Source organism: Camelina sativa, chromosome 4 (assembly GCF_000633955.1).
Source record: "Camelina sativa cultivar DH55 chromosome 4, Cs, whole genome shotgun sequence".
NCBI classification, from domain to species: Eukaryota; Viridiplantae; Streptophyta; class Magnoliopsida; order Brassicales; family Brassicaceae; genus Camelina; species Camelina sativa.
Window position 1 is genome coordinate 1,170,891 of NC_025688.1, and position 25,933 is coordinate 1,196,823.

At 35.6% G+C, this 25,933-nt stretch overlaps 4 protein-coding genes across 7 annotated transcripts in view; 3 read left to right on the plus strand and 1 right to left on the minus strand.

Annotated features, from left to right (window-relative positions):
- LOC104779500 (microtubule-associated protein 70-3-like) overlaps nt 1–2,314 on the plus strand; it is a gene marked incomplete in the record, with an annotated part of 3,745 nt that extends 1,431 nt beyond the window's left edge. Inside the window, 8 exon segments of one of the 2 annotated variants that reach the window (XM_019244433.1) lie at nt 1–26; nt 129–299; nt 399–554; nt 665–811; nt 934–1,005; nt 1,099–1,623; nt 1,718–1,911; nt 2,015–2,314. In XM_019244433.1, the coding sequence (XP_019099978.1) occupies nt 1–26; nt 129–299; nt 399–554; nt 665–811; nt 934–1,005; nt 1,099–1,623; nt 1,718–1,911; nt 2,015–2,057 (1,334 nt within the window). 2 annotated transcript variants of the gene reach the window in all.
- Nucleotides 2,338–3,067, minus strand: LOC104779499. The gene has a single exon (XM_010503866.1). The coding sequence runs from the start codon at nt 3,016–3,018 to the stop codon at nt 2,485–2,487; it is 534 nt and encodes a 177-aa protein (XP_010502168.1). The 5' UTR covers nt 3,019–3,067; the 3' UTR covers nt 2,338–2,484.
- On the plus strand, nt 3,117–5,007 carry LOC104779498 (two-component response regulator ARR14-like). Of its 3 annotated transcripts, none has more exons than XM_019244434.1 (6): nt 3,117–3,233; nt 3,372–3,431; nt 3,524–3,676; nt 3,765–4,166; nt 4,254–4,330; nt 4,417–5,007. In XM_019244434.1, exons 1-6 carry the CDS (start codon nt 3,155–3,157, stop codon nt 4,840–4,842), a joined length of 1,197 nt encoding a protein of 398 aa, XP_019099979.1. In that variant the 5' UTR covers nt 3,117–3,154; the 3' UTR covers nt 4,843–5,007. The 3 variants fall into 3 exon arrangements, with proteins under 3 accessions (XP_019099979.1, XP_010502167.1, XP_010502166.1); XM_010503865.2 differs by having other exon boundaries at nt 3,117–3,194; XM_010503864.2 differs by having other exon boundaries at nt 3,140–3,431.
- On the plus strand, nt 7,964–8,749 carry LOC109132415. The gene is made up of 2 exons (XM_019244024.1): nt 7,964–8,257; nt 8,330–8,749. Exons 1-2 carry the CDS (start codon nt 7,964–7,966, stop codon nt 8,747–8,749), a joined length of 714 nt encoding a protein of 237 aa, XP_019099569.1.

Sequence of the window (25,933 nt, forward strand, 5' to 3'; positions counted from 1 at the left end):
CTGAACTCAAGCTGGCGAGACATGAAGTATTTTTCTTCTGTTCAACCCAATATATATCGTATAATATCCTGGCTTATCGAGTCGTTTTTAAAACGGGGCATTCTGTTTTGCATGTTTTTAATTTGTAGATCGTTAAACTTCAAGATGATAACAGAGCATTGGACCGCCTAACTAAATCGAAGGAAGCAGCTTTGCTTGATGCTGAAAGAACCGTTCAGTCTGCTCTTGCCAAGGCTTCAATGGTTGATGACCTCCAAAATAAAAACCAAGAGTTAATGAAACAGATAGAAATTTGTCAGGTATTACTTTCACCTCCTTTACGCAGCAGTAGTCTAAATTCCTGGATCTATCTCCTTCGTTATCGTGAGCCTCCCTTGTTTATCAATTGTTGAAATTAGGAAGAGAACAGAATTTTGGACAGAATGCACAGACAAAAGGTGGCAGAAGTTGAAAAGTTTACCCAGACTGTGCGAGAGCTTGAAGAAGCTGTTCTTGCTGGTGGTGCAGCTGCAAATGCTGTGAGGGATTACCAGAGGAAATTCCCAGAAATGAATGTAATATAATTAACTTACACGTATAGTGCCTCAGTAGCCTATTGCTACCCTTGTACTTAAAATTCAATTCATGTGCTAATCATAGCAATGGCCATTAATCCTGTTCTTAGGAAGAGAGGAGAGTCCTTGATCGGGAACTGGCTCGTGCCAAAGTAAGTGCAAGCCGGGTTGCAACTGTAGTGGCATATGAGTGGAAAGATGGTAGCGACAAAGTGATGCCTGTGAAGCAATGGCTCGAAGAACGAAGATTTTTGCAGGTTTTTCTTGATATTTTCTTTTTGGGCTTCTGTTACTGCTTTGAGTTGTGATTCATATTCACCGAAACCCGTAACTTGAGTAAGTACATTCTTTGACCACTTTCCTGTTCCTTTTTCCACAGGGAGAAATGCAACAACTACGTGACAAACTTGCCATATCTGATCGAGCTGCAAAATCTGAAGCTCAGCTGAAGGTAAGAGAACCTTAGTTAGGACTTAGGATCCATATCTTTAGTTTTCCTTATGTCCAAGGCTTTAATTTGAATTGCTGCTTTTGCCGTTTTCAGGAGAAATTTCAACTGCGGCTTAGAGTCTTAGAAGAGAGTTTAAGAGGGCCTCCAAGCGGTGGAAATCGGTCGACACTTGAGGGAAGAAGTATTAGCAACGGGCCGTCCCGAAGACAATCCATTGGCGGAGCTGATATTATTCCAAAACTGACATCGAATGGATTTTTCTCCAAGAGAACACCGAGTTCTCAGTTTAGATCTTTGAATGCTAGTACAAGTACAATATTGAAGCATGCTAAAGGAACATCCAGATCATTTGACGGAGGCAGCAGATCTTTAGATGGGAGTAAACTACTAACAAACGAACCCAGATCGAAGTTTCCAGTGAACCAGTCTTCTGAAGGAAAAAGTGGAGACGAGTCACCTAATTCAACAAAACAAGGAGAATCGGACAAAGCAGCAGCGACAAATAATGATAGTGTCCCAGGAGTATTACATGATTTGCTTCAGAAGGAGGTGATAACTTTAAGGAAAGCTTCTCACGATAAAGATCAAAGCCTTAGAGATAAAGACGAAGCTATTGAGGTCAGTCATTAGTTTTACACTTTTCCAGGAAATGATTTTCTTCTATTTATTTATATTCTCTGATTGAAATACTCTGTCTTGTGTTTTGCTTTAGATGTTGGCGAAGAAGGTTGAAACACTAACAAAGGCTATGGAAGTGGAAGCAAAGAAGATGAGGAGAGAAGTAGCTGCAATGGAGAAAGAGGTTTCCGCTATGCGTGTGGAAAACAAAGGATCAGATAGTAGAACGAGACGCCCCTCTACTAACTCAAAAGGAGCTTCAACAACAGCACAGTTGCTTTCTGGAAGGTACTTGACGTTTCTTATTATAATGATCCAATATAATGATTATAAGTTAGTTTCCTTTTTAACTTTAGAGTTGAATGTTTTGTTTGCACAATCGGTGTCTTAGCAGAGGCTCAGGACGAATGGGGATGACGAGGAGTACCCAGTGATCAAAGAAGTCGATTCCACGAGCAAAAGAATTTGAATCTCAATCAGTGGTTAATAGATTGAAGGAATGATAAAAGCATACAAATGTAGAAATCCAATATGGGAAGGTTTGTGTGCTTCTCTAACATAGTAAGATTTCAAGGTAAAAAAAAAAAACAACGGAGAGAAACACTGATTTCAGTTTTATGGCTAACTTATGTGCTGGTGATGTTTATTGGTTTTCTTATATATATAGATAAAGAGTTAGGCTTGTGTTTTAGTTACCCTTTTGAGCCTAGTATGTATGTGTTTTAAAAAAAATCTTATTCTGGATTTTGATTAGTGTGGCTGTTGCAAATCCTGGAATTAGTTTAGAAACAGAGGTGAGATATCGAAATTGTCATCAACATTCATGGACCATAACAAAATATCAAATATGAATACTATGATTCATGAGTTGAGTCTGGTCTCCTTGAAGGCTTGAAAAGAGAGTCCCTTTTGAATGTAATGAATCTGTGATGGATCAAAAGGACCTCTCACTCTATCAATCTTTGTAATCACTGCTCTCTCCGGCAACACACTCCTGGCCGGGTCCACCGCCGTTTCTCCGCTCAGGCACGACGACACTCCTTTAAAGATGATAACTTCCACTTCATCGTCATCAACAATGGCCGTCACAATAAGCGCTTCTTCTCTACACGACTGGCTATAGACCTCCAGCATCGCCATCTCCTCGTTGTACCCGTACTCTTCATCTTCATCTTCCCCTCCTACGACGTCGTCTCTCACCCTTCTCCGAGCACAACACCGGAACGCCTTCCAAGCTCTTCTCTCCGCCACCACCGGAGGCACGGTGAAAAGGGTACACAAGTTTGTGAACGAGGGTATCTTAGTCAATTGAGCTTTCTGTCCGAAAACGAATAATCCGGCTATGCCACCGCATGGTTCCGCCGGCGTGATAAGCATTGTGCTACAGTAGTGCATGAGGACCGTGACCAAAGATTTTGTCTAGATAAGATTTTTTCAAAAGGACTTTTACAAATAAGGGTAGTACTGATGAGTTAAATTACGTCAGAGTGCCACTCACTACAGCTATTACCAACTTAACAGTCGCTTTCGGATGCCTCTCTCTTCAAACCAGTGGCTACTTACTCAACACTGTACCAACTTCAATCATTTCTTGCTTCTCCACAATTTTTGTATCTTTCTTCATCCCCAAATCCTGTTCTCACTTCTCTAGGGTTTTTAAATTACTCACACGAAAGCTGAATCATTGATCTGCAATCAAATGGCGATCAATGATCAGTTTCCTAATGGGTTAAGAATTCTCGTTGTAGATGATGACACTTCCTGCTTGTTCATTCTTGAGAAAATGCTTCTCCGTCTCATGTACCAAGGTCTACTTCAAAGTTCCCACCTTTTCTTAGATTTTACGCTCACATTTTGTTGTTTATCTAAGTTCTCATTGTTACTTTATTTTTGTTCGCAGTTACAATTTGCTCACAAGCTGATGTTGCGTTAACCATTCTAAGAGAGAGGAAAGGCTGTTTCGATTTGGTTCTAAGTGATGTACATATGCCTGGTATGAATGGTTACAAACTTCTCCAACAAGTTGGTCTCGAAATGGATCTCCCTGTCATCAGTAAGACTCTGTTCTTTATTGTCTGTCTCCAAAGATTGAATCTTTATTGTGTCTTTGTATCAATGTTTCCTACACTCTGTTATTCTAGTGATGTCTGCTGATGGAAGAACAACTACAGTCATGACTGGAATCAACCATGGAGCTTGTGATTATCTAATCAAACCAATCCGTCCTGAAGAGCTTAAGAACATTTGGCAGCATGTTGTTAGAAGGAAATGTGTAATGAACAAGGAGTTTCGAAGTTCCCTAGCTATAGAGGATAACAACAAGAAGAACAGTGGCAGCGTCGAGACTGTTTTCTCCGCCAGTGAATGCTCAGAGGGGAGTTTGATGAAACGGAGGACGAAGAAGAAGAAGAGAAGTGTTGATAGAGAAGATAACGAAAATGATGATCTTCTTGATCCTGGGAACTCTAAGAAGTCACGCGTTGTTTGGTCTATTGAATTGCATGAACAATTCGTCAATGCTGTAAACCAACTTGGAATTGACAGTATGATCCTTATTCCTAAACACTTTATATCATTTGTATAAACTTATATTGAGTTGTGCTTATAAAGAATTGCTCTTATTGTTTCAGAAGCTGTACCAAAGCGGATTCTAGAGTTGATGAATGTTCCTGGTTTGAACAGAGAAAACGTGGCTAGTCATTTACAGGTTTGGTTCACTGATTTGATTGAATCTTAATTCATGTATTGCTCTCTCTATAGAGGTTTTAACTGAGTGAGTCAATACAATTGCAGAAGTTCCGATTGTATCTGAAGAGACTAAGTGGTGCGGCTTCGCAGAGTAAAGACACGGAGTGTATCAAAAGATATGAAAACATTCAAGCTTTGGTTTCCTCAGGACAAGTACATCCACAGACATTAGCTGCATTGTTTGGTCAACCAATAGACAATCATCTCTCTGCTAGTTTTGGTGTTTGGATTCCTAATGATGATCTTGGTAGATCACAAACTCAAAACTTTGCGGTTGATGTGTCGTCCGCTTCTAACCGTTCTGTTTCTGTCACTAATCCGATGGCGGTTCATGATCTATCTTCCTCTGCAAATTTCAGTCAGAAAGATGATGTTAACAACAACACAGACCACAGAATCAGACAAGGTTATGGATCAAATGTTAATGAAGAATCTTGGATCTTGGAAAGATCTTCAAGACAACGATATTGAGCAACAACATTGTTGGGCATAATAAGAAGAGTAGGCTCGTGTTTGTTCTGAAACTTTTTCCTTCAAATCTTCAGAATGGGAAGAAAAGCTTGTATCTGCAGCTTAGAACTTGTATTGTATTTGCTAGCTAGCTTTAATGGGAATATAACCATGTTTTAATCTCTAGATTTGACTACCTATCTTTTAATACCAAAACTGAAAATTTTCATTCTTACAATTTTTACAATGTATATGAGTTATTAAAACTCTAGAGACAACTCCAAGGAAATTGTTTTTGATAAATATCAACAAACAATATATTTTCTTGAAAAGTACCCTAATGTTCTTTTCCTTCTAGATGTGGTTTTTAAAATGGTAATGTAAAATCATGAAAAATACAATTTATAATTTTATTTTTGATTAAATATGTAATTTTATTTTAAAGTGAAGACAGAAACTTGTCTTTTTAGACAATAGAAAGTTAGTTTAGAAAATTTCCACCAAAAAGAAAAAAATAGTTTAGAAAATAAAAAATCATATGGTAGTTTTCAAAATATATACCTTATATATGATATACTCCCTCCGTTTTAAAATATAACATATTTTAGCTATAAACATGCATATTAAAAAATGTCTACTTTTAAAAAGTTTAACCAATCGTAAACAAGACTTCATAAAACAAATAATAATAATATATAAAATAAGTCTAAAAATTGTTTAGAAAATTGAAAACATCTTATATTATGAAACAGAACAAAACTTCTAAAAAAATTTATATTATGAAACAAAGAGAGTACATGTTTTTGTTTTTTGGTAGGAGAATAAAAACTATAGATTAAGTGGAATGTATTTAATCTAGTGGGTGTAAAATAAGATAAAAATAACTTCATAATTGCCATGGGTTAGTTCTATTTAGGTTTGATAGTAGAGTGATCATAGTAACCAACATTTTATATAGTCGATGTTTGGATAATGAATAACTTAATTTGGTAACAAATATATAACGGTTGTGAAAGTGATTTGAGTCATAGTGTGTAAAGTTTTTAAGATACTAGATTTTGAACCCACGCTACGCGTGGGTTTAGTTGATATATTTTGATGAAAATTATATATAATTAATGACGGTAATAAAATATTATTTTATAAAAAAATTTAAATTAGTATCAAGGAAAAAAATTAAATTTCAGATACACATTTTTAAAAAATATAAAAATGAGTTGTGTTATAAAATCAAATCTGATAAAAAAAATCATGAATTTAACTCGACGTCGAGGTGATGCGAATCAAACTGATGACCTCACATATCCTAAACAATTTTTTTGACCACCAGAAAAACAAAACAATTTTATCATTATGAATTTAACTCGTTTTCATATTTAATTGATCGCTATGACCTATGTTTTCGTGTTTTTTATTCCATGTTTTCTTATTCTTCATATTGTTTCTTGTCATTCTCATTGTCAAATTTTATGATAATTGTCATCGTTACTTTTACCGTCTGGTTCTTCATTATACTCTTTTTATTCTTCTTTCTCGTCAACTTCTTCACATTCTTCCACTGAAAAACTTTTTTTTTAGACTACCACACAACTTGTTAACCCATCAAACTCCAAGAACAAAATCATTTTTTTCTCATAAAAATAAAAAATAAGATAAAAATAAAAAATTAATGAAAGAATATCAACTTATCTATAAAATCATACACAAAAATATATTTTACAGCTCATAAGAAATAAAAATCACAAACGTAGATAAATAAGATAATTTATGTATTACATCTATTTTATAATATTTTATAATATTTTATAATTTTAAAAGGTTTCGAAATATAAAATTTGAACCTTTTAAAAATTATAATATTTAAAAACTTTTGAAAAGCTAAGAACTTTTAAAAGTTTCAATATTTATAATATTTAAACTTTTAAAAATTTGAAATATTCTAATATTTTTTTTGAAACGTTTTAAAGTTTTAGCTTGATAAAAAAAAAGCTGGATCAAACCGAATAAAACTATTAAACTGGGACGCATGATAAATCAAACTTTCATGCTCATTCGTTGTTGAAAGCATATTAATCTTATTTATAATGGTTCTGAACCATTGTCTAAAAATTTTATAGCCGATGTGGGATATTGTACATAGTTCTTTTATTTCCATAAATTTAAAATTTTCCTTTTTCTAAAAAATTCTGGAAATTTAAAAAATGTTAATGAATGACATGTCAAATCTGGGTTCCGAATTCCAGAGAATCTCGGCGGATCGAGAGTTCAAGTCTTCGGTTACGTTCGAGATAGGTAGAATGATCGGGTGAATGGTTGGACAGCAAAATTTTTATCTAAGGGTGGGAAGGAAGTTCTACTAAGTCGGTGGCTTTGGCCCTTCCTACGCATGTTATGTCTTGTTTCAAACTCCTTCAAGGGTTAACAACCAAATTGACGAGTGCGATTTCAAATTTCTGGTGGAGTTCTGTTGGGAAAGATCGGGGGATTCACTGGGTGGCTTGGGATAAAATGTGTACAGATAAAGCTGAGGGAGGTTTGGGTNTCTACCAGATTTGGGAGAGGATTTTTGATGGCTCAGACACAGACAAGCTCATGTCTGGTTCGATTTATTCAAACTTGGACTTCATATATGGCAAAAGTTTAACCCCTATGGCTTTAGGCGTTACTCATAGTTTGATACCGTGGCTGGTGTGGTTCTTATGGAAGGATAGGAATAAAAAAGTTTTCCAAGAGTTACAATCAGAGCCAATAGATATCAGTAATCAGGCTTTACGTGAACAATTGTGGTGGGAGGAAGCCCAAATAGCTNATATTGGCGTTTAATTCAGTTTCCGAATTCCTTATTTGCTCAAGTTTTTAGAGGATGATATTTCAGGAATAGACACCCGTTGATGGCAAAAAACCTTATTCTCCCTCTTTTGGGTGGAGAAGTATTTTCTCAACTAAAAGTTTAGTGGAAAAAAGTGCCCGTTGGACAATTGGGTCAGGGTTCAACATTTCGGTTTGGCATGACCCCTGGATCCCTGGTCAACATCCTCGACCTGCAAATGGTAGGGGACGACTACTACACCCAAATCTAATGGTAAACCATTTGATTAATCCACGGACTAAAGAATGGCATTTACCTATCCTTCAGGAATATATGGATCCGGAGGATATTCAAATTATTTTGAGTTTGCCTATTAGCAAATCTCTTAGACCAGATCGATTGGTGTGGCATTATACACAATCTGGTCGGTACTTGGTTAAGTCAGGTTATAAGGTAGCTCAAGCTATGAAGACTGAAATTGATTATGGTCCCAACTTAAATGACTTGAAGGCAAAGGCTTGGGATTTTCAGGTACCGCCTAAAATTAAACTCTTTTTCTGGCAGATCGCATCGGGCTCTCTTCCGGTGATGGTGCGATTAGCCTCTCGGGGAGTTAATTGTGATACGGTATGTAAGCGATGTGACTTAGAGGAAGAGTCTATTAATCATACTTTATTTGAGTGTCCTCTTTTCTACCAGATTTGGGAGAGGATTTTTGATGGCTCAGACACAGACAAGCTCATGTCTGGTTCGATTTATTCAAACTTGGACTTCATATATGGCAAAAGTTTAACCCCTATGGCTTTAGGCGTTACTCATAGTTTGATACCGTGGCTGGTGTGGTTCTTATGGAAGGATAGGAATAAAAAAGTTTTCCAAGAGTTACAATCAGAGCCAATAGATATCAGTAATCAGGCTTTACGTGAACAATTGTGGTGGGAGGAAGCCCAAATAGCTCCAAGGATTGATTCCAATATGACGGATTCCTCGCATGATCCGGAGTTATTAATTCATTGTCAAGTTGATGGTTCGTGGAAAGCTACCGAAACACATTCAGGTTTAGGATGGTGGTGTGGTGATGGTGAGAATCCAGTGCATCCCCTCTCCATTCAGAGCTAGAAGCATTGTTGTGGGCGATGGAGTGTATCCTTTCCAGAGGGATTGATTGCCGGAGGTTCGAGACAGATTCTGCAGAGTTACTTTCGATGGTGCAAGCTCCGGAGGAGTGGCCGACTTTCTCAACGCTTCTTGATGAGTTCTAGGTGCTTAGTGTCTCCTTGGCTCCATTTACCCTTTCCAAGGTCCCAAGGACGACCAATGAGAGGGCTGATTGCTTAGCTCGTTCTTCTAGATTATTATTATCAGATACGATTTTTGTAAACACTTTTCCTCCTGTTTGGGCAACAAATAGAGGAGTTTTATTTTAATTAATGTTAGGTTGAAAAAAAAAAAGACATGTCAAATCCTGATATGATGTTTAAAATAATTCTTAATATAGAAAACTCTGCAAATTTTTTAAAAATGTTAATTAGTGACATGTCTAATCACAATTGGAGGTTTTAAATCCTATGTGGACGCTTTTAGGAGCTTATAGCTTCTACTTTTTATTAGTATAGATTTAGCTTTGGTTCGGTTATGCCGATAAACCCTACAATATAATTAACATAATGATCCATGTAATATAAGGATCAATTACAAGTTTTAAAATAACCTGTCAAAATAGAAAAAAAATATTAAATTATCAATTGAAAAAAAAACTATATATATAGTTTTTTTGGTCAACAAGAAACTATATTTTATTATTGCAACATCACCTTTCTCATTAATTAGATATTAAATTATTAATGTAGACAAAGAGAGCTTATACTTATATTTACAATANTTTCAGGTACCGCCTAAAATTAAACTCTTTTTCTGGCAGATCGCATCGGGCTCTCTTCCGGTGATGGTGCGATTAGCCTCTCGGGGAGTTAATTGTGATACGGTATGTAAGCGATGTGACTTAGAGGAAGAGTCTATTAATCATACTTTATTTGAGTGTCCTCTTTTCTACCAGATTTGGGAGAGGATTTTTGATGGCTCAGACACAGACAAGCTCATGTCTGGTTCGATTTATTCAAACTTGGACTTCATATATGGCAAAAGTTTAACCCCTATGGCTTTAGGCGTTACTCATAGTTTGATACCGTGGCTGGTGTGGTTCTTATGGAAGGATAGGAATAAAAAAGTTTTCCAAGAGTTACAATCAGAGCCAATAGATATCAGTAATCAGGCTTTACGTGAACAATTGTGGTGGGAGGAAGCCCAAATAGCTCCAAGGATTGATTCCAATATGACGGATTCCTCGCATGATCCGGAGTTATTAATTCATTGTCAAGTTGATGGTTCGTGGAAAGCTACCGAAACACATTCAGGTTTAGGATGGTGGTGTGGTGATGGTGAGAATCCAGTGCATCCCCTCTCCATTCAGAGCTAGAAGCATTGTTGTGGGCGATGGAGTGTATCCTTTCCAGAGGGATTGATTGCCGGAGGTTCGAGACAGATTCTGCAGAGTTACTTTCGATGGTGCAAGCTCCGGAGGAGTGGCCGACTTTCTCAACGCTTCTTGATGAGTTCTAGGTGCTTAGTGTCTCCTTGGCTCCATTTACCCTTTCCAAGGTCCCAAGGACGACCAATGAGAGGGCTGATTGCTTAGCTCGTTCTTCTAGATTATTATTATCAGATACGATTTTTGTAAACACTTTTCCTCCTGTTTGGGCAACAAATAGAGGAGTTTTATTTTAATTAATGTTAGGTTGAAAAAAAAAAAGACATGTCAAATCCTGATATGATGTTTAAAATAATTCTTAATATAGAAAACTCTGCAAATTTTTTAAAAATGTTAATTAGTGACATGTCTAATCACAATTGGAGGTTTTAAATCCTATGTGGACGCTTTTAGGAGCTTATAGCTTCTACTTTTTATTAGTATAGATTTAGCTTTGGTTCGGTTATGCCGATAAACCCTACAATATAATTAACATAATGATCCATGTAATATAAGGATCAATTACAAGTTTTAAAATAACCTGTCAAAATAGAAAAAAAATATTAAATTATCAATTGAAAAAAAAACTATATATATAGTTTTTTTGGTCAACAAGAAACTATATTTTATTATTGCAACATCACCTTTCTCATTAATTAGATATTAAATTATTAATGTAGACAAAGAGAGCTTATACTTATATTTACAATATCTAATTACATAAATATAGAAAAATACTTAGGTTCACCCCTAGGGGTGAACCATTGTATTCACCCCCTTACCTCTCAACCAATCAGAATGTTCTATCTAATATTTTATTTAAAAAATAAATCAAAATTAAATTTATAAGTAAAACTAATTAAGGAAACAAATTCTGTATACTTTTATTTAAAGAAAGCTAAATATTGTCTTGATTTAGATTTTACAATTAAACGAGGTTATATATTGGTTTGGGTTTATAAATGAGAATTAGGGTTTAGATTTTATAATTAAAACGAAATTATATGTCGGTTTGGGTTTACAAATGAGGTGGTTAGGGTTTAGATTTTACAATTAGAATAAAATTATATGTCGGTTTGGGTTTACAAATGAGATGGTTAGGGTTTAGATTTTACAATTAGAACAAAATTATATGTCAGTTTGAGTTTACAAATGAGATGGTTAGGGTTTAGATTTAACAATTGGAACGAAACTATATGTCGGTTTGGGTTTAGAAATGAGATGGTTTGGGTTTACAAATGAGATGGTTAGGGTTTAGAAATGTGCTTTTTCTTACATTTTAAACCTCTCTTTTCTAAAAATCAAAACTTTGAATTGGTTTTTTCTTCAATCAGATCTAAAACCTCCTCTTTAATTCCCTGTGCTATTCATCTTAGATTACGGTTTCTGTGTTTGTTTTGTTTCTGCAAATCAAAATCCCCTCTTTTGGATTCGGGATTGTTACATTAACCTTGTTGTGATCCAAAAGTTGATTTTTATTCTCGGGCGAATGTTTTTTTGCAAGTTTGAGTTTTTTTCCTTTTAAAAGATTTGATTATGTCTGATTCTTTTGAGTGATCAATTAAATATGAATCTCTTCTTCTTTTTTTTTTGAAGGATAACTATTCGATCGTAGAAGTTGATTGTGATGCAACCAACTTGAGGAGATGATCAAGCTGAATTATCGGAAGCTTGCTTCAACTGGTTAGTACTCAGATTTTGTTAATTTGCTTTTGATTGAAATTTTTTGGGTGACTAATGTTTTCGAGATTCTTAACTATATGCAGAAGTGGCATCCTTGGTGATATGATGGCTACTTACGAAACTTCAAGGAGACTAATGAAGCTTTTGATGGTAAAGTGGAATATCTTCTCTTTGCTTTTATGTTTTGTTTTAAAGTTTTCTGTTTTCTTAAAACCCAAAAGAAAGGGACTACACATTATATGATTGTGCCTGTCCGGTTTCTAACTTGGGGAAATTGTCCGTAAGGGAAAGGCTTGTCACATACTAATACTATCTATGGTCCCAAAAGACTTAAATCTCTACTGTCTTGCTGTGAGCTAAAAGACCTTTAATAAGGCTTGGACAATGTCCTGAGAAAGTTCAATATTTCTGCTAATTTGATGAAGGATAAAAAGTTCTTAAAAGGGGAATCTCTGTCCGATTAAAAGCTCACTGAGCTAAGACAGCAAGTCAGATACTATGGTCCCAAAAATACAGAAACTTCAATATCTCTGCTAAAAGACCTTCTTTAAGGCTTGGACAATGTCCTGAGAAAGTTCAATCTCTGTTCAATCAAAAGCTCACTGAGCTAAGACAGCAAGTCAGATGCTATGGTCCCAAAAAGACTGAAACTTCAATATCTCTGCTGAAAGACCTTTTTCAAGGCTTGGACAATGTCCTGAGAAAGTTCAATCTCTGTCCGATCAAAACCTCACTGAGCTAAGACAGCAAGTCATATGCTATGGTCCCAAAAAGACTGAAACTTCAATATCTCTGCTAAAAGACCTTTTTTTTAAGGCTTGGACAATGTCCTGAGAAAGTTCAATCTCTCTGCTAATTTGATGGAGAATAAAAAGTTCTGATAATGGAAATCTCTGTCTGATTAAAAGGTACTTAGATGGAGCTAAGACAGCAAGTCAGATGCTATGATACATGTAGCTGATCGGACCATTTCTAAGCCTTTACAGAAAACTCAATATCTCTGCTAAGACCTTTATTAAGGCATATCTCTCTTGAGGAAATTCAATCTCCCTGCTACTTTGATGGAGAATAAAAACTTCTTATAAGGAAATGTAATAAGGGAATGTTCTGTCTGATTAACAGATTTCTTGCTGTGATGGGACAGCTTGACAGAAAATTCAATATCTCTGCTAAGACCTTTATTAAGGCATGGACAATGTCCTGGGAAAATTCAATCTCTCTGCTAATCTGATGGAGAAAAAAAACTTCTTATAAGGGAATGTAATAAGGGAATGTTCTGTCCGATTAAAAGATGTCTTGCTGTGCTGGGACAGGTTGACAGAAACTTTAATATCTCTGCTGAAAGACCTTTCTTTATTAAGGCTTGGACAATGTCTTGAGAAAATTCAATCTCTCTGCTAATTTGATGGAGACCAAAAAGTTCTTATGATGGAAATCTCTAACTTGATGGAGCTAAGACAGCAAGTCAGATGCTATGATACATGTAGCTGATCGGACCATCTCTAAGCCTTGACAGAAAATTCAATATCTCTGCTAAGACCTTTATTAAGGCATGGACAATGTCCTGAGAAAATTCAATCTCTCTGCTAATTTGATGGAGAATAAAAACTTCTTATAAGGGAATGTAATAAGGGAATGTTCTGTCCGATTGAAAGATGTCTTGCTGTGCTGGGACAGGTTGACAAAAACTTCAATATCTCTGCTGAAAGACCTTTATTAAGGCTTGGACAATATCCTGAGAAAATTCAATCTCTCTGCTAATTTGATGGAGAATAAAAAGTTCTTATAAAGGAAAGTAATAAGGGAATGTTGTGTCCGATTAAAAGATGTCTTGTTGTGCTGGGACAGCTTGACAGAAATTTCAATATCTCTGCTAAGACCTTCCTTAAGGCTGTGACAATGATTTCATAAGAAATTCAATTCTCTGCTGAAAGTATATAATTCAATATTCTGCAAATTTAACGGAGAATAAAAGTCCTTAATAAGGCTTGTTTAATGGCTCAGCAAGGAGATTTCTGCACAACCTCTATACAGTACTTTGTAAGTTCCTTTTTACTTTTATGTACATCTCTTATAAATCTTATTTTATTAGAAGAATAAATTAGTCTTTACTTGCCTTATTGTGCTCTAACCACGTCTTTTGGTGATTCGTTCTTAACAGAGAAATATAGGTATTGCAGAAGATCCAACGTGAAGAAGGTATGATCTTCACTTACCATTTGCATAATCAAAATTTTAAATTGTGAATGTCTTTCTTTACATATACAGTATCTTTTGACTAAAGAATTTATGATTTTTATTTGCAATATGTTCGCTTTCTCTTTTCAATATTATAGTGTTGCTGCTTGCATTTTAATTGTTGTAGTGAACACTGTCCGATTTTTAACCAGAAAAAAAACCGCAGGTTTTGATCAGACAATTTGTTATAACTTAATCAAGGTTGTGTGATTCATATAATGTTACGTAGATGCAAAGTTCAGAATTTATGATTTTCAACATTCTGTGATTTTTTTTTGTCTTACCATACTCATTTAAGGTTTATTTTGAACTTGCAGGAACAAAGGAACTATTGGTTATTATATCTCCAAGTCCATGCAACGTTAAACTTCTGACTTTGCCATCTATTTGTTGTCTAAAGGAAACCTCATTCACTTCTTTGAAACCAAAGGTATACCCTATAAACATCTCGTTCAGTTTCAGGGACTTTGATATTTTTAAGCACACAGCTTTACTCTTTGATTCTTTTATCAGAACAATGGTTGGAGCTTCTGTGGTGCACGTCGTCTTCCAAACTCCTCTTTCCGATTAGATCAGGTAGGTATCAGGTATGCATTCGATTCCTTAAATCTACTTGATACATCTATGCATGCATTCTTTTAAAAAATTAAGAATCGTTGGCTTCAATTTCTTTCTCTTTTGGCTTCCATTTTTAGTCTTGTCTGACTTGCATGTGTTTTAAGTTTGTGACATGAGGTTCGTTCAAGGTTATTTGATTTAGGAAACGAAACCTTAATTAATTTCCCACATTTTTAGTGCTAACACCGATACAAACTCCTTACACGAACACATACACTAAACTGAAACATACACACAAATGTTACTTCTATGCTCACGGTGAAACAAATATCTAAAATGCTATCACTGATACAAACATAAACGCATGACAGTATGACACGCACACATACGCTAAAACGTAAACATAAATATTGTGCTCACAGACACGAACGCTAGTAAGTTATAAATAAGTTACAACTCTCAATGCCTTAACAAAACAGCGAACATGTTACCAATCCTAAAGATATTGAACATGTTAACTCGCAAACGCCAACACATTTTGTTGCAATATTTTATTTTACTAGTATTAAACCCCGTACGTAAATAATTTGTACATTCATAATGTAGGTAAAAGCAAAAGGAAAATAAAAAAGAGAAATCTTCATAATGTAGGTAAAAGCAAAAAGAAAATAAAAAAGAGAAATCTATATACCATGATAATGTTGTAAACTAGAGAAATCAAAGGAGGTTTTCTCTTGTTTTATTCTTATTCATAACTTGATCGAATGTTACATATATATAGTAAAGTAAAGGCTTAAACATAAACCAACTAGGAATAGGAAATAGGCCATGGGTCTTACACACCAAGACATATAATGGGCCAGTTATGGAAATCCACTCCAAGTGTTTTACAACACTCTTCCTTGGATAACATAACCGTGCCGGTGCTAAGGGATCAGTGCAATACGCTTAGGGGTGCTGCCTCATTAAAACTTTACCAGGAAAACCTATTGGAACAAAACCATGGTGAAGGAAAAAGAGTACAGCACGCATTGCTCTCCTTGTTCTATGCATCACTGTAAATCCTTAAGCCTCCACATTCCAATATGGTGCACGAGCTTCTTGAACATTGATGTCGATAGTGACTTGGTGAAGAGATCAGCTAAGTTGTCGCATGACTGAACTTGCACCACTTGAACTTCTCCAGTCTTTTGTAGTTCATGTGTGAAGAAGAATTTGGGTAATATGTGCTTCGTCCGATCACCCTTAATGTATCCTTCCTTAAGTTGTGCGATGCAGGCCGCATTGTCCTCATATATGATAGTTGCTTCCTTGTCATCGACCATTCCACAATCTGATAGGATGTGTTGAGTCATCGACCTCAACCACACACACTCTCGGCTGGCTTCATGCATAGCTAAGATCTCCGCATGATTAGATGAAGTGGCCACAATGCTCTGTTTCATAGAAGGCCACAAAATTGTTGTACCACCGTGTGTAAACACGTAGCCGGTTTGAGACTTTGAATTGTGTGGATCCGATAAGTAACCTGCATCAGCAAAACCAACTAAACTTTCTTTGTCATGGTTAGTGTAATATACACCCAAATTTGTCGACCCTTGTAGGTAACACAACACATGTTTAATACCGTTCCAGTGCTTTTGGGTTGGACAAGAGCTATATCTAGCTAGGAGGTTCACGACAAAACATATGTCTGGTCTAGTGTGGCTAGCCAAGAACATTAACGCTCCTATAGCACTGAGGTATGGCACTTCAACACCGAGAACTTCTTCATCGTCCTTCTTTGGACCGAATGGATCTTTATCCAAATCAAGGCTCCTCACAACCATCAGGCTAGTCAATGGGTGAGCTTGGTCCATATTAAACATCTTGAGTACCTTTTCAGTATATGCCATTTGATGCACAAGGATTCCATCATTTATGTACTCAAGCTGCAATCCCAAACAGAATTTAGTATTGCCTAGGTCTTTCATCTCGAATTCTTGTTTTAGATATTCGACTGTTTGGGCGATTTTCCCAGAGGTTCCTAGAATATTCAAATCATCCACATATATTGCTATGATTACAAACCCTTTGTTTGCAAACTTTTTCATAAATATACATGGACTGATGGGATCATTCTTATAACCCTCTTTGGCTAGGTACTCACTTAGTCTATTGTACCACATTCGCCCACTCTGTTTCAGTCTATAAAGGGATTTGTTTAGCCTTTTGCAGTATTGTTCTCGAGAACCGCTCTTATTTTTTAGCTCAATACCCTCTGGTAATCTCATATAAATCTCATTATCCAGTGGACCATATAGATATGCGGTTACAACATCCATTAATCGCAAATCGAGTTTTTCTCTTATAGCCAGACTTAGCAAATATCTAAAAGTCGTTGCATCCATCACAGGGGAGTATGTCTCCTCATAATCTATTCCTGGTCTTTGAGAGAATCCTTGTGTTACAAGCCGTGCCTTATATCTCACGATTTCATTATTCTCATTTCTCTTTCTTACAAAGAACCATTTATGTCCTACTGGTTTTATATCGAATGGTGTCTTTAAGATCGGACCAAACACATTCCTCTTCTTTAAAGAGTTTAACTCCACGTCAATGGCTTCTTTCCATTTTAAGCAATCTTTACTTTGAGTTCACTCTAATATAGACGTGGGTTCATGATCCTCATTTCTTTCAAGTGATACCTTGTAAGCAAATATTTCATCAATGTCGACATCTTACGGTTCCATTGTATTCCAGACATGATATAATTGATTGAGATCTCATTATTATCAACACCTTCAGGACCTTGAGGTTCAGCGTCCCAAACCTCATTCGGTGCCTTAGGATTTGCCGCGGCCATGTTTATTATTTCTTTAACCTCGGTTTGATTTGCACCTTTCTTAGATTTCCGAGGGTTCTTATCTTTGGAACCTAATGGTCTACCTCGTTTTAAACGGCCCTTAGACTCTATAGCAATATGTACTGGTGTATTACAAGCTGGTATGTACGATTTCGTTATTCTTTTTGGGTCAGCAAAGGAATCTGGCAATTGATTAGCTAGCTTTTGCAAATGTATAATTTTATGGATCTTTGCATCACAGGCTAGAGCCCGAGGATCTTGCCAATTTAAGAATGTTTGATTCCATGTTATTTCTTTGACCAACTTGTCTTTCTCTCCACCCAACATAGGAAATTTGGATTCAGCAAACTGACAATCCGCGTATCTGGCCTTAAATAAATCACCCGTAGTTGGCTCAAAATACTTAATAATGGTGGGAGAATCATATCCAACATATATTCCCATCCTCCTTTGAGGTCCCATCTTAGTTCTCTGTGGTGGAGCAATTGGTACATAAACGACACACCCGAATGTTCTTAGATGGGATATGTCTGGCTCATGACCCGTTAATAATTGGGATGGTGAATAGTTATATTCACTAGATAGCCTGATACGTATTAATTCAGCTGCATGTAATACTGTGTGTCCCCAAGCCGACACAGGAAGCTGCGACCTCATAAGCAATGGCTGAGCAATCAATTGAATACATTTAATGAAAGATTCAGCTAATCCATTTTATGTATGGACATGTGCCACAAGATGTTCCACACTCACCCCATGGACATACAATAATCATTAAACGCTTGAGATGTAAATTCACCAGCATTGTCTAGACGTATAGTCTTAAGTGGAAAATCTGGAAAGTGGGCTCGCAGACGTATAATCTGGGCCAGTAATCTAGCAAACGCAATGTTTCTAGTTGACAATAAGCAAACATGCGACCATCTGGTCGATGCATCTATCAGGACCATAAAATATCTAAACGTCCCACAAGGTGGGTGTATTGGTCTGCATATATCTCCTTGTATCTTTTCTAGAAAGTTTAAAGTCTCTTTAGTGACTTTCACTGGTGATGGCCTTAAAATAAGTTTCCCTTGTGCACATGCTACACACGTGAGATGTTTAGGGATAACTTTCCTCTCTTTAAGAGTGTGTCCATTTGAATTCATTATTAGTTTACGCATCATGTTCGAACCCAGATGGCCAAGCCGGTCATGCCATAAAGTGAATTGTTCATTGAACCTCTTGTTCATTGCCAAATTAGCTTCTATCATATTAATATTAGCATGGTATAAACCAGTGGCTAGTGCGGGTATAGCCTTTAGGACTTTCTTATGTCCTTGGGTGATTTCAGTTATATATAGGAACTCTTGGTTTCCTTCACCCTTAGTTTCAACATATAGACCATTCAGACGAATGTCTTTAAAGCTCAATAAGCTTCTCTTAGAGCTAGGTGAATATAAGGCATCACTTATCTCAAGATGTGTGCCATTAGGTAATAAAATATGAGCTTGACCATAGCCTTCTATCAAGCTCGCTATACCCGCAATTGTACTAATATTGATATTTTTCATTATGAGATTAACAAAATATCCCTTATCCTTCAAAATCGTGTGGCTTGATCCACTATCAACCACAAGTATGTTCTTGTCCCATCTATAATGGACAAAAATTCATGTTTTAAACTTTAAAGTAATAAAACACGCAAATATATATTGAAGGAAATAATTTAATTTAAACCAAAAATAATTATTCAAAAATATTAATCCAATCGAATGCAAAGCATAGAATATAAATTAAATCAAAAACCACATTTGAGTTTAATTATCCTCTCTTAAACAATCAGAGGTTTCATAATCCAATAGGTCATCCTTCTCATGTCTTGATAGAGGTCAACAAGATGCTTAGGAGTTTTGCATGTCTTTACCCAGTGGTTCTCCATACCACATCTATGGCAAGTGGACTTGGTCTTATGTTGCGGTTTAAATTGCCCACGGCCTCTACCCCGACCACGGCCGAAGCCGAATCGGTTTCCACGGCCTTGACTACCAAAGTTGTGTCCTTTGTAGGTCCCATGACCAGGACCACCACGTCCACCTCTCCCACGGCCACGACCATACTTGTCCTTATGGACATAGTTACACTCTTTAGTCTCCTTTGGCTCTTTAGGCTCGTTGGGATTTTTCTTTGCCATATCAACCTTGTGAGCTTCCGGTAATGGAGCTGTACCCGGAGGTCTCAAAGCACTATTCATCATCAATAGCTCATTGTTCTGTTCAGCAAGCAACAAACAAGAGATGATGTCTACAAACGTTTTAAACCCCTTTTCACGATACTGTTGTTGAAACAGTATGTTATTGGAGTGAAAGGTAGAGAATGTCTTCTCTAGCAAGTCCTTCTTAGTAACCTCAGTACCACATAACTTTAGGATTGAGACTATCTTAAATAGCTCTGAGTTATACTCATCCACGGTTTTGAAATCCTGGATTCTTAAGTTTTTCTAATCAAATTGAGCCTTTGGTAGGAGCACCGTCTTTTGGTGTCTGTATCTATTTCTCAATGCTGTCCAAAGGTCAAGAGGATCTTCAATAGTGAGGTACTGGTTTTTGAGACTCTCAGCAAGGTGATGGCGAATATGCATTTTTGCCTTGTACTTGTTCTTTTCAGAACAATCATTATCCTCCTCAATGCACTCGCAAAGATCTTTTGATTTCAGATTGATCTTTGTGTCCAATGCCCATTGCAAGTAATTATCTCCAAAAACATTAAGGGCAGCATAAGAGAGATTGTTAAGCTTTGCCATCTATAAAACAGAACATGCATCCGATCATTAGCATGCGGTATTTAAGACCGAACCATGCAACAAATTTAGGTCATGCGGTATTTGAGACCGAACCATGCCAATCACTTAAGGTCATACGGTATTTGACACCGAACCATGGCATGCTTTTACATTCAAATTTTCGTGGCTTATTATGCATGAAACAACAATCCTAGACAACAAATATAATCTAGCATGCAATGTTTTTCCTTTTACTAAATTTCCTTTTTCTTAAATTTTCCTTTTTTTTTTTACTAACCACAAAGTTTTAGGAAATATTTTCTAGGATTTTAGGATAATGTCTAGATTTAATTTGGAATTTATCCTAATTTTATTTTCATGCAAAACACATATAATTTCGATTTTAATTTCTTAGTTTTAGGGTTTGATTAAACAAACAATCTTAATCGGATTTAATCCTTAGAACAAACAGCTTAATATTTTTTTTCGATTTTAGGTTTCTAGTTCTAAGGTTTTCATGCAACAAGTAAACAAGCAATAACAACCAGATTTTAAACATATCATGATTAGTTCAATTGCAATCAATCTAAGCAATCCTAAACCTCAAGCAGCCAAATTTTAAAGTTTTAGGATTCTAGGGTTTTAGGATCTCAAAGCTTAGGGTTTTATTTGTTGGTTGTTTACTTGTATATTTTAGGGTTCCATTAGATTTAAGAGATCATGTTCGATTTCATAGGTTCTAAGGGGGTTTAGATTATTGTTTACCTTCCACTGATTTGGGGTTGAACGGATTGATCCGGGAGCTAAAGACCTCAGATTTAACAAGCTTTGCCACGAACTGATTTGATCACGAACGCAGGCTTCTCACGAACACGAACTGATCTCCGAACAGGAACTCACCCGGACAAGATCTGACCACGAACATGGACGGATCACGGACATGAACCGATCGCCGAGCTTGGACGAACAAGGGTTTTGTGCGGCGGCGGTTTTAGGGTTTTTAGGGTTTTTAGGAATTTTTTTTCAGTTGGACTTTTAGGGCTATCGTGCTGATAACGTGTTGTAAACTAGAGAAATCGAAGGAGGTTTTCTCTTGTCTTATTCTTATTCATAACTTGATCGAATGTTACATATATATAGTAAAACAAAGGCTTAAACATAAACCGACTAGGAATAGGAAATAGGCCATGGGCCTTTGGCCATGGGCCTTACACACCAAGACATATAATGGGCCGGTTATGGAAATCTACTCCAAGTGTTTTATAACAGATAAATCGATTATCTAACTGGTATTTTATTCCCAGAAAAAAAACATTGTTTTGATTTCAGTAGTGTTTTGAACACAAAATACCTATCGGTCAACAATGCTTTCAACACAAAACCATTGATTAAACTTTTTTTTTAAAACAAAAAAAAAACTTGTATTCAGTACCATATTTTAAGCAATTCTAGGTAACATATGTGTTGTATTTTAAATACAATTCAACAAAAGTTATTTCAAACAATACAACACAAAGCTTTTGAGGCTGCTTGCTTTAACCATTAAAACTTACTTGCGTTTTATGTGTTTTGTGAATACTTTGACATTTAAAGCTTTAAACCCTCCAGAAACAGGTTCCTGTAGAATTTAATGTGGATTTGGAATTCAATTGGAGAAAAATAGAGATGACATAGATCTAAAGGATGTTCTAATTGTTATCTTGAACTGTTAAATGATAGTAGTACCTTTTGAGTCATTGAGTGTATGGCGATGGACGGCAAGAGTCTTCTTGGGTATCTGTCATAGCATGTTCAGAAACTTTCTAGTATATATGAAAATACTAAAATTTCCCGAGTTTAAATTTTTAGAAAAAAACTATGGAACAAATATTTTAAACTGAATATTCTGATTTTTTTTAACTAACGTGGTTATGTAGAGCACATTGTAGTTACATATAGAAAGAGATATGAGGCAATAAAATAAATGTAGGAAGAAGGGAAGAAAAATTATTGGAAACAAATTAAACAAAACCCTATATCATATCGTACTAGATAAGCACCCGCCTGATATGCGGTTTTAAAATTTTGTAAATTAAATTATAATTTTTTTTTGTTATTATACACTGATTTATATCTCTTTACAAATTTTTTATGTATGTTATCATTAAAAGTGTTTTGTTTTTTTACATCTAAGTATATTGTATGTTACAAATATATTCTTTACCATCACACCAGAAAAATATCTATATAAACATATTAAGCCAACTATTATAGGTCTATTTATTTTCACTTTTATATAGTTTCTTTAATCACTAAAATTGTTAGCTTAAAAAACACTTCTTTAAAAGTTTAAAACTGACCAATGTAAATTATAACATACAGTATATATACTATGTAAATTATTTCAAATTCTATGAAGAAAATTAATTTGAAATAATTAAAGAAATAATACAAAATTATAAGCACAGTAATATATGAATCTCAAATCAAAGATGAAAATATAAATTAAATAAAACAATCTAAAAATACTACAATAAAATTAAAAATATAGTATTAGAAAAAAAGACGCATATATTAATCTTATATTTGTTTTGGTCAACATATTAATCTTACTTATTCCAAACTGAAAAAAGAGAAAGTAGGAGAAAGTTTTGGTTTAAGAAAATAAAAAAAATTTACCTTCCCATTAATTTTTTTTACCAATAGAACAAAATTTAAAGCAGTGTTTTTGAATAAATTATTTTGTTAGATGAAAAATGTTAGACGATCTATGTTTATATAGAGGTGAATATTTATATTTTTTTAGAATTAATAATTAATTGTAAATTTTCCTTAATTCCTTTTCTATTTTTTTTGTTGAATTAATAACCTTGAAATTAAAAATAAGTAAATAATGTTATAATTTCGAATTTTATGAAATATATAGTCTTCTTATAATTATTTTTTAAAAAACTATTTAATTTTTGTAATTTTTTATAATTATCTTTTTACATTATTAATATTGTTTAAACAACTTTTTTTTTTTCAAAACAATATCTCAATTCTCAAATCTCTCCTATTAAATATTAACTTTTACACATGTCAAAATCTCATATTAAAAACTTGACACTTGTCAAATTCCTATTGATGGCTAACTTTCAAAACCTAACTTTGTATAATATGTTGTGAAACTAGAGAAACTCGAAGGAGTTTTTCTCTCTTATTATTATTAACTCAATCGAATGTTACATATATATAGGGATAGATAAACCCTTAGTACAAAACCGACTAGGAATAGGAAATAGGCGATGGGGCCTTACACACTAGGACATGTATGGGCCGGTTATAGAAGATCCACCATCCGTGTTTTACGACACTCCCCCTTGGATGACATAACCGTGCAAATGCTAAAGGATCTCTGTAATGCGCTTGGGAGTGCTGTCTCATTAAAACCTTACCAGGAAAACCCATTGGGACAAAACCATGGTGAAGGAAAAAGAGTACAGCACGCATTACTCCCCTTGTTCCAAGCATCACTAGAAGTCCTTAAGTCTCCGCATTCCAATCGGGTGCGTGAGCTTCTTGAGTGTCGATGTCGATAAAGATTTGGTGAAGAGATCGGCTGAATTGTCGCAAGACAGAACTTGTACTACTTGAACTTCTCCGACCTTTTGTAGTTCATGTGTGAAGAAGAACTTCGGTAAAATGTGCTTTGTCCGATCTCCCTTGATATATCCTTCCTTAAGCTGTGCGATGCAGGCTGTATTGTCTTCATATATAACCGTTGGTTCCTTATCGTCGGCCATGCCACAATCTGTCCTGATATGTTCAGTCATCGATCTCAACCACACACACTCACAGCTGGCTTCATGCATTGCCAAAATCTCTGCATGATTAGATGAAGTGGCTGCAATGGTTTGCTTCATAGAACGCCATGAAATTGTTGTACCACCGTGTGTAAATACATAACCAGTTTGGGACCTTGCATTATGTGGATCCGATAGATAACCTGCATCAGCAAAACCAACTAAACCTTCTTTGTTATAGTTAGTATAATATAAACCCAAATCAAGCGTTCCTTGTAGGTAATGCAATACATGTTTGATACCGTTCCAGTGCCTTTGGGTTGAACAAGAGCTAAATCTAGCTAGGAGGTTCACGGAAAAACATATGTCTGGTCTAGTGTGGCTAGCCAAGAACATTAACGCTCCTATAGAACTGAGGTATGGCACTTCCGGACCGAGAATTTCTTCATCGTCCTTCCTTGAACGGAATGGATCTTTATCCAAATCAAGGCTCCTTACAATCATTGGGCTAGTCAATGGGTGAGATTGGTCCATATTAAACCTCTTGAGTACCTTTTCAGTATATGCCATTTGATGCACAAGGATTCCATCTTTTATGTACTAAAGCTGCAATCCCAAACAGAACTTAGTTTTACCTAGGTCTTTCACTTTAAACTCTTTCTTGAGATATTCAACTGTTTGGGCGATTTTCCCAGAGGTTCCTAGGATATTTAAATCATCCACATATACTGCTATGATTACAAACCCTTTGTTTGCAAACTTCTTTATAAAAATACATGGACTGATGGGATCATTCTTATATCCCTCTTTGGCTAGGTACTCACTTAGTCTATTGTACCACATTCGCCCACTCTGTTTCAGTCTATAAAGGGATTTGTTTAGCCTTTTGCAGTATTGTTCTCGAGAACCGCTCTTATTTTTTAGCTCAATACCCTCTGGTAATCTCATATAAATCTCATTATCCAGTGGACCATATAGATATGCGGTTACAACATCCATTAATCGCAAATCGAGTTTTTCTCTTATAGCCAGACTTAGCAAATATCTAAAAGTCGTTGCATCCATCACAGGGGAGTATGTCTCCTCATAATCTATTCCTGGTCTTTGAGAGAATCCTTGTGCTACAACCCGTGTCTTATATCTCACGATTTCATTACTCTCATTTCTCTTTCTTACAAAGACCCATTTATGTCCAACTGGCTTTATATCGAATGGTGTCCTTAAGATCGGAACAAACACATTCCTCTTCTTTAAAGAGTTTAACTCCACGTCAATGACTTCTTTCCATTTTAACCAATCTTTACTTTGAGTGCACTCTAATATAGATGTGGGTTCATGATCCTCATTTATTTCAAGTTCTACCTTGTATGCAAATATTTCATCAATGTCGACATCTTTACGGTTCCATTGTATTCCATACATGATATAATTTATTTAGATCTCATTAATATCAATACCTTCAGGTCCTTGAGGTTCAGCGTCCCAAACCTCATTTGGTACCTTAGGATTTGCCGCGGCCATGTCTATAATTTCCTTAACCTCGGTTTGGTTGGCACCTTTCTTAGATTTCAGAGGGTTCTTATCTTTGGAACCTAATGGTCTACCATGTTTCAAACGGGCCATAGACTCTGTAGCAACTTGAATATTGTGTTCCTTTTGAACATCAATACGTACTGGTGTATTACAAGCTGGTATGTACGATTTTATTACTCTCTTAGGATCAGCAAAGTAATTTGGCAATTGATTAGCTAGCTTTTGCAAATTTATAATCTTTAGGACCTCTGCCTCACATGCTAGAGTCCGAGGATCTTGCCAATTTAAGGATGTTTGATTCCATGATAATTCTTTGACTAGCTTGTTTTTCTCTCCACCCAACATAGGAAATTTGGATTCAGCAAACTGACAATCCGCGTATCTGGCTCAAAAT

Bases quoted from the DNA above. Each gene is read 5' to 3' on its own strand.
- LOC104779499 (XM_010503866.1), bottom strand. From the start codon at position 3,018: ATGCACTACTGTAGCACAATGCTTATCACGCCGGCGGAACCATGCGGT.
- LOC104779498 (XM_019244434.1), top strand. From the start codon at position 3,155: ATGCCTCTCTCTTCAAACCAGTGGCTACTTACTCAACACTGTACCAAC. The intron at 3,234-3,371 runs GTATCTTTCTTC...TTCTCGTTGTAG, and splicing joins CTTGCTTCTCCACAATTTTT to ATGATGACACTTCCTGCTTG. The intron at 3,432-3,523 runs GTCTACTTCAAA...TTTTGTTCGCAG, and splicing joins TCTCCGTCTCATGTACCAAG to TTACAATTTGCTCACAAGCT.
- LOC109132415 (XM_019244024.1), top strand. From the start codon at position 7,964: ATGGATCCGGAGGATATTCAAATTATTTTGAGTTTGCCTATTAGCAAA. The intron at 8,258-8,329 runs GTATGTAAGCGA...CTTTTCTACCAG, and splicing joins GGGGAGTTAATTGTGATACG to ATTTGGGAGAGGATTTTTGA.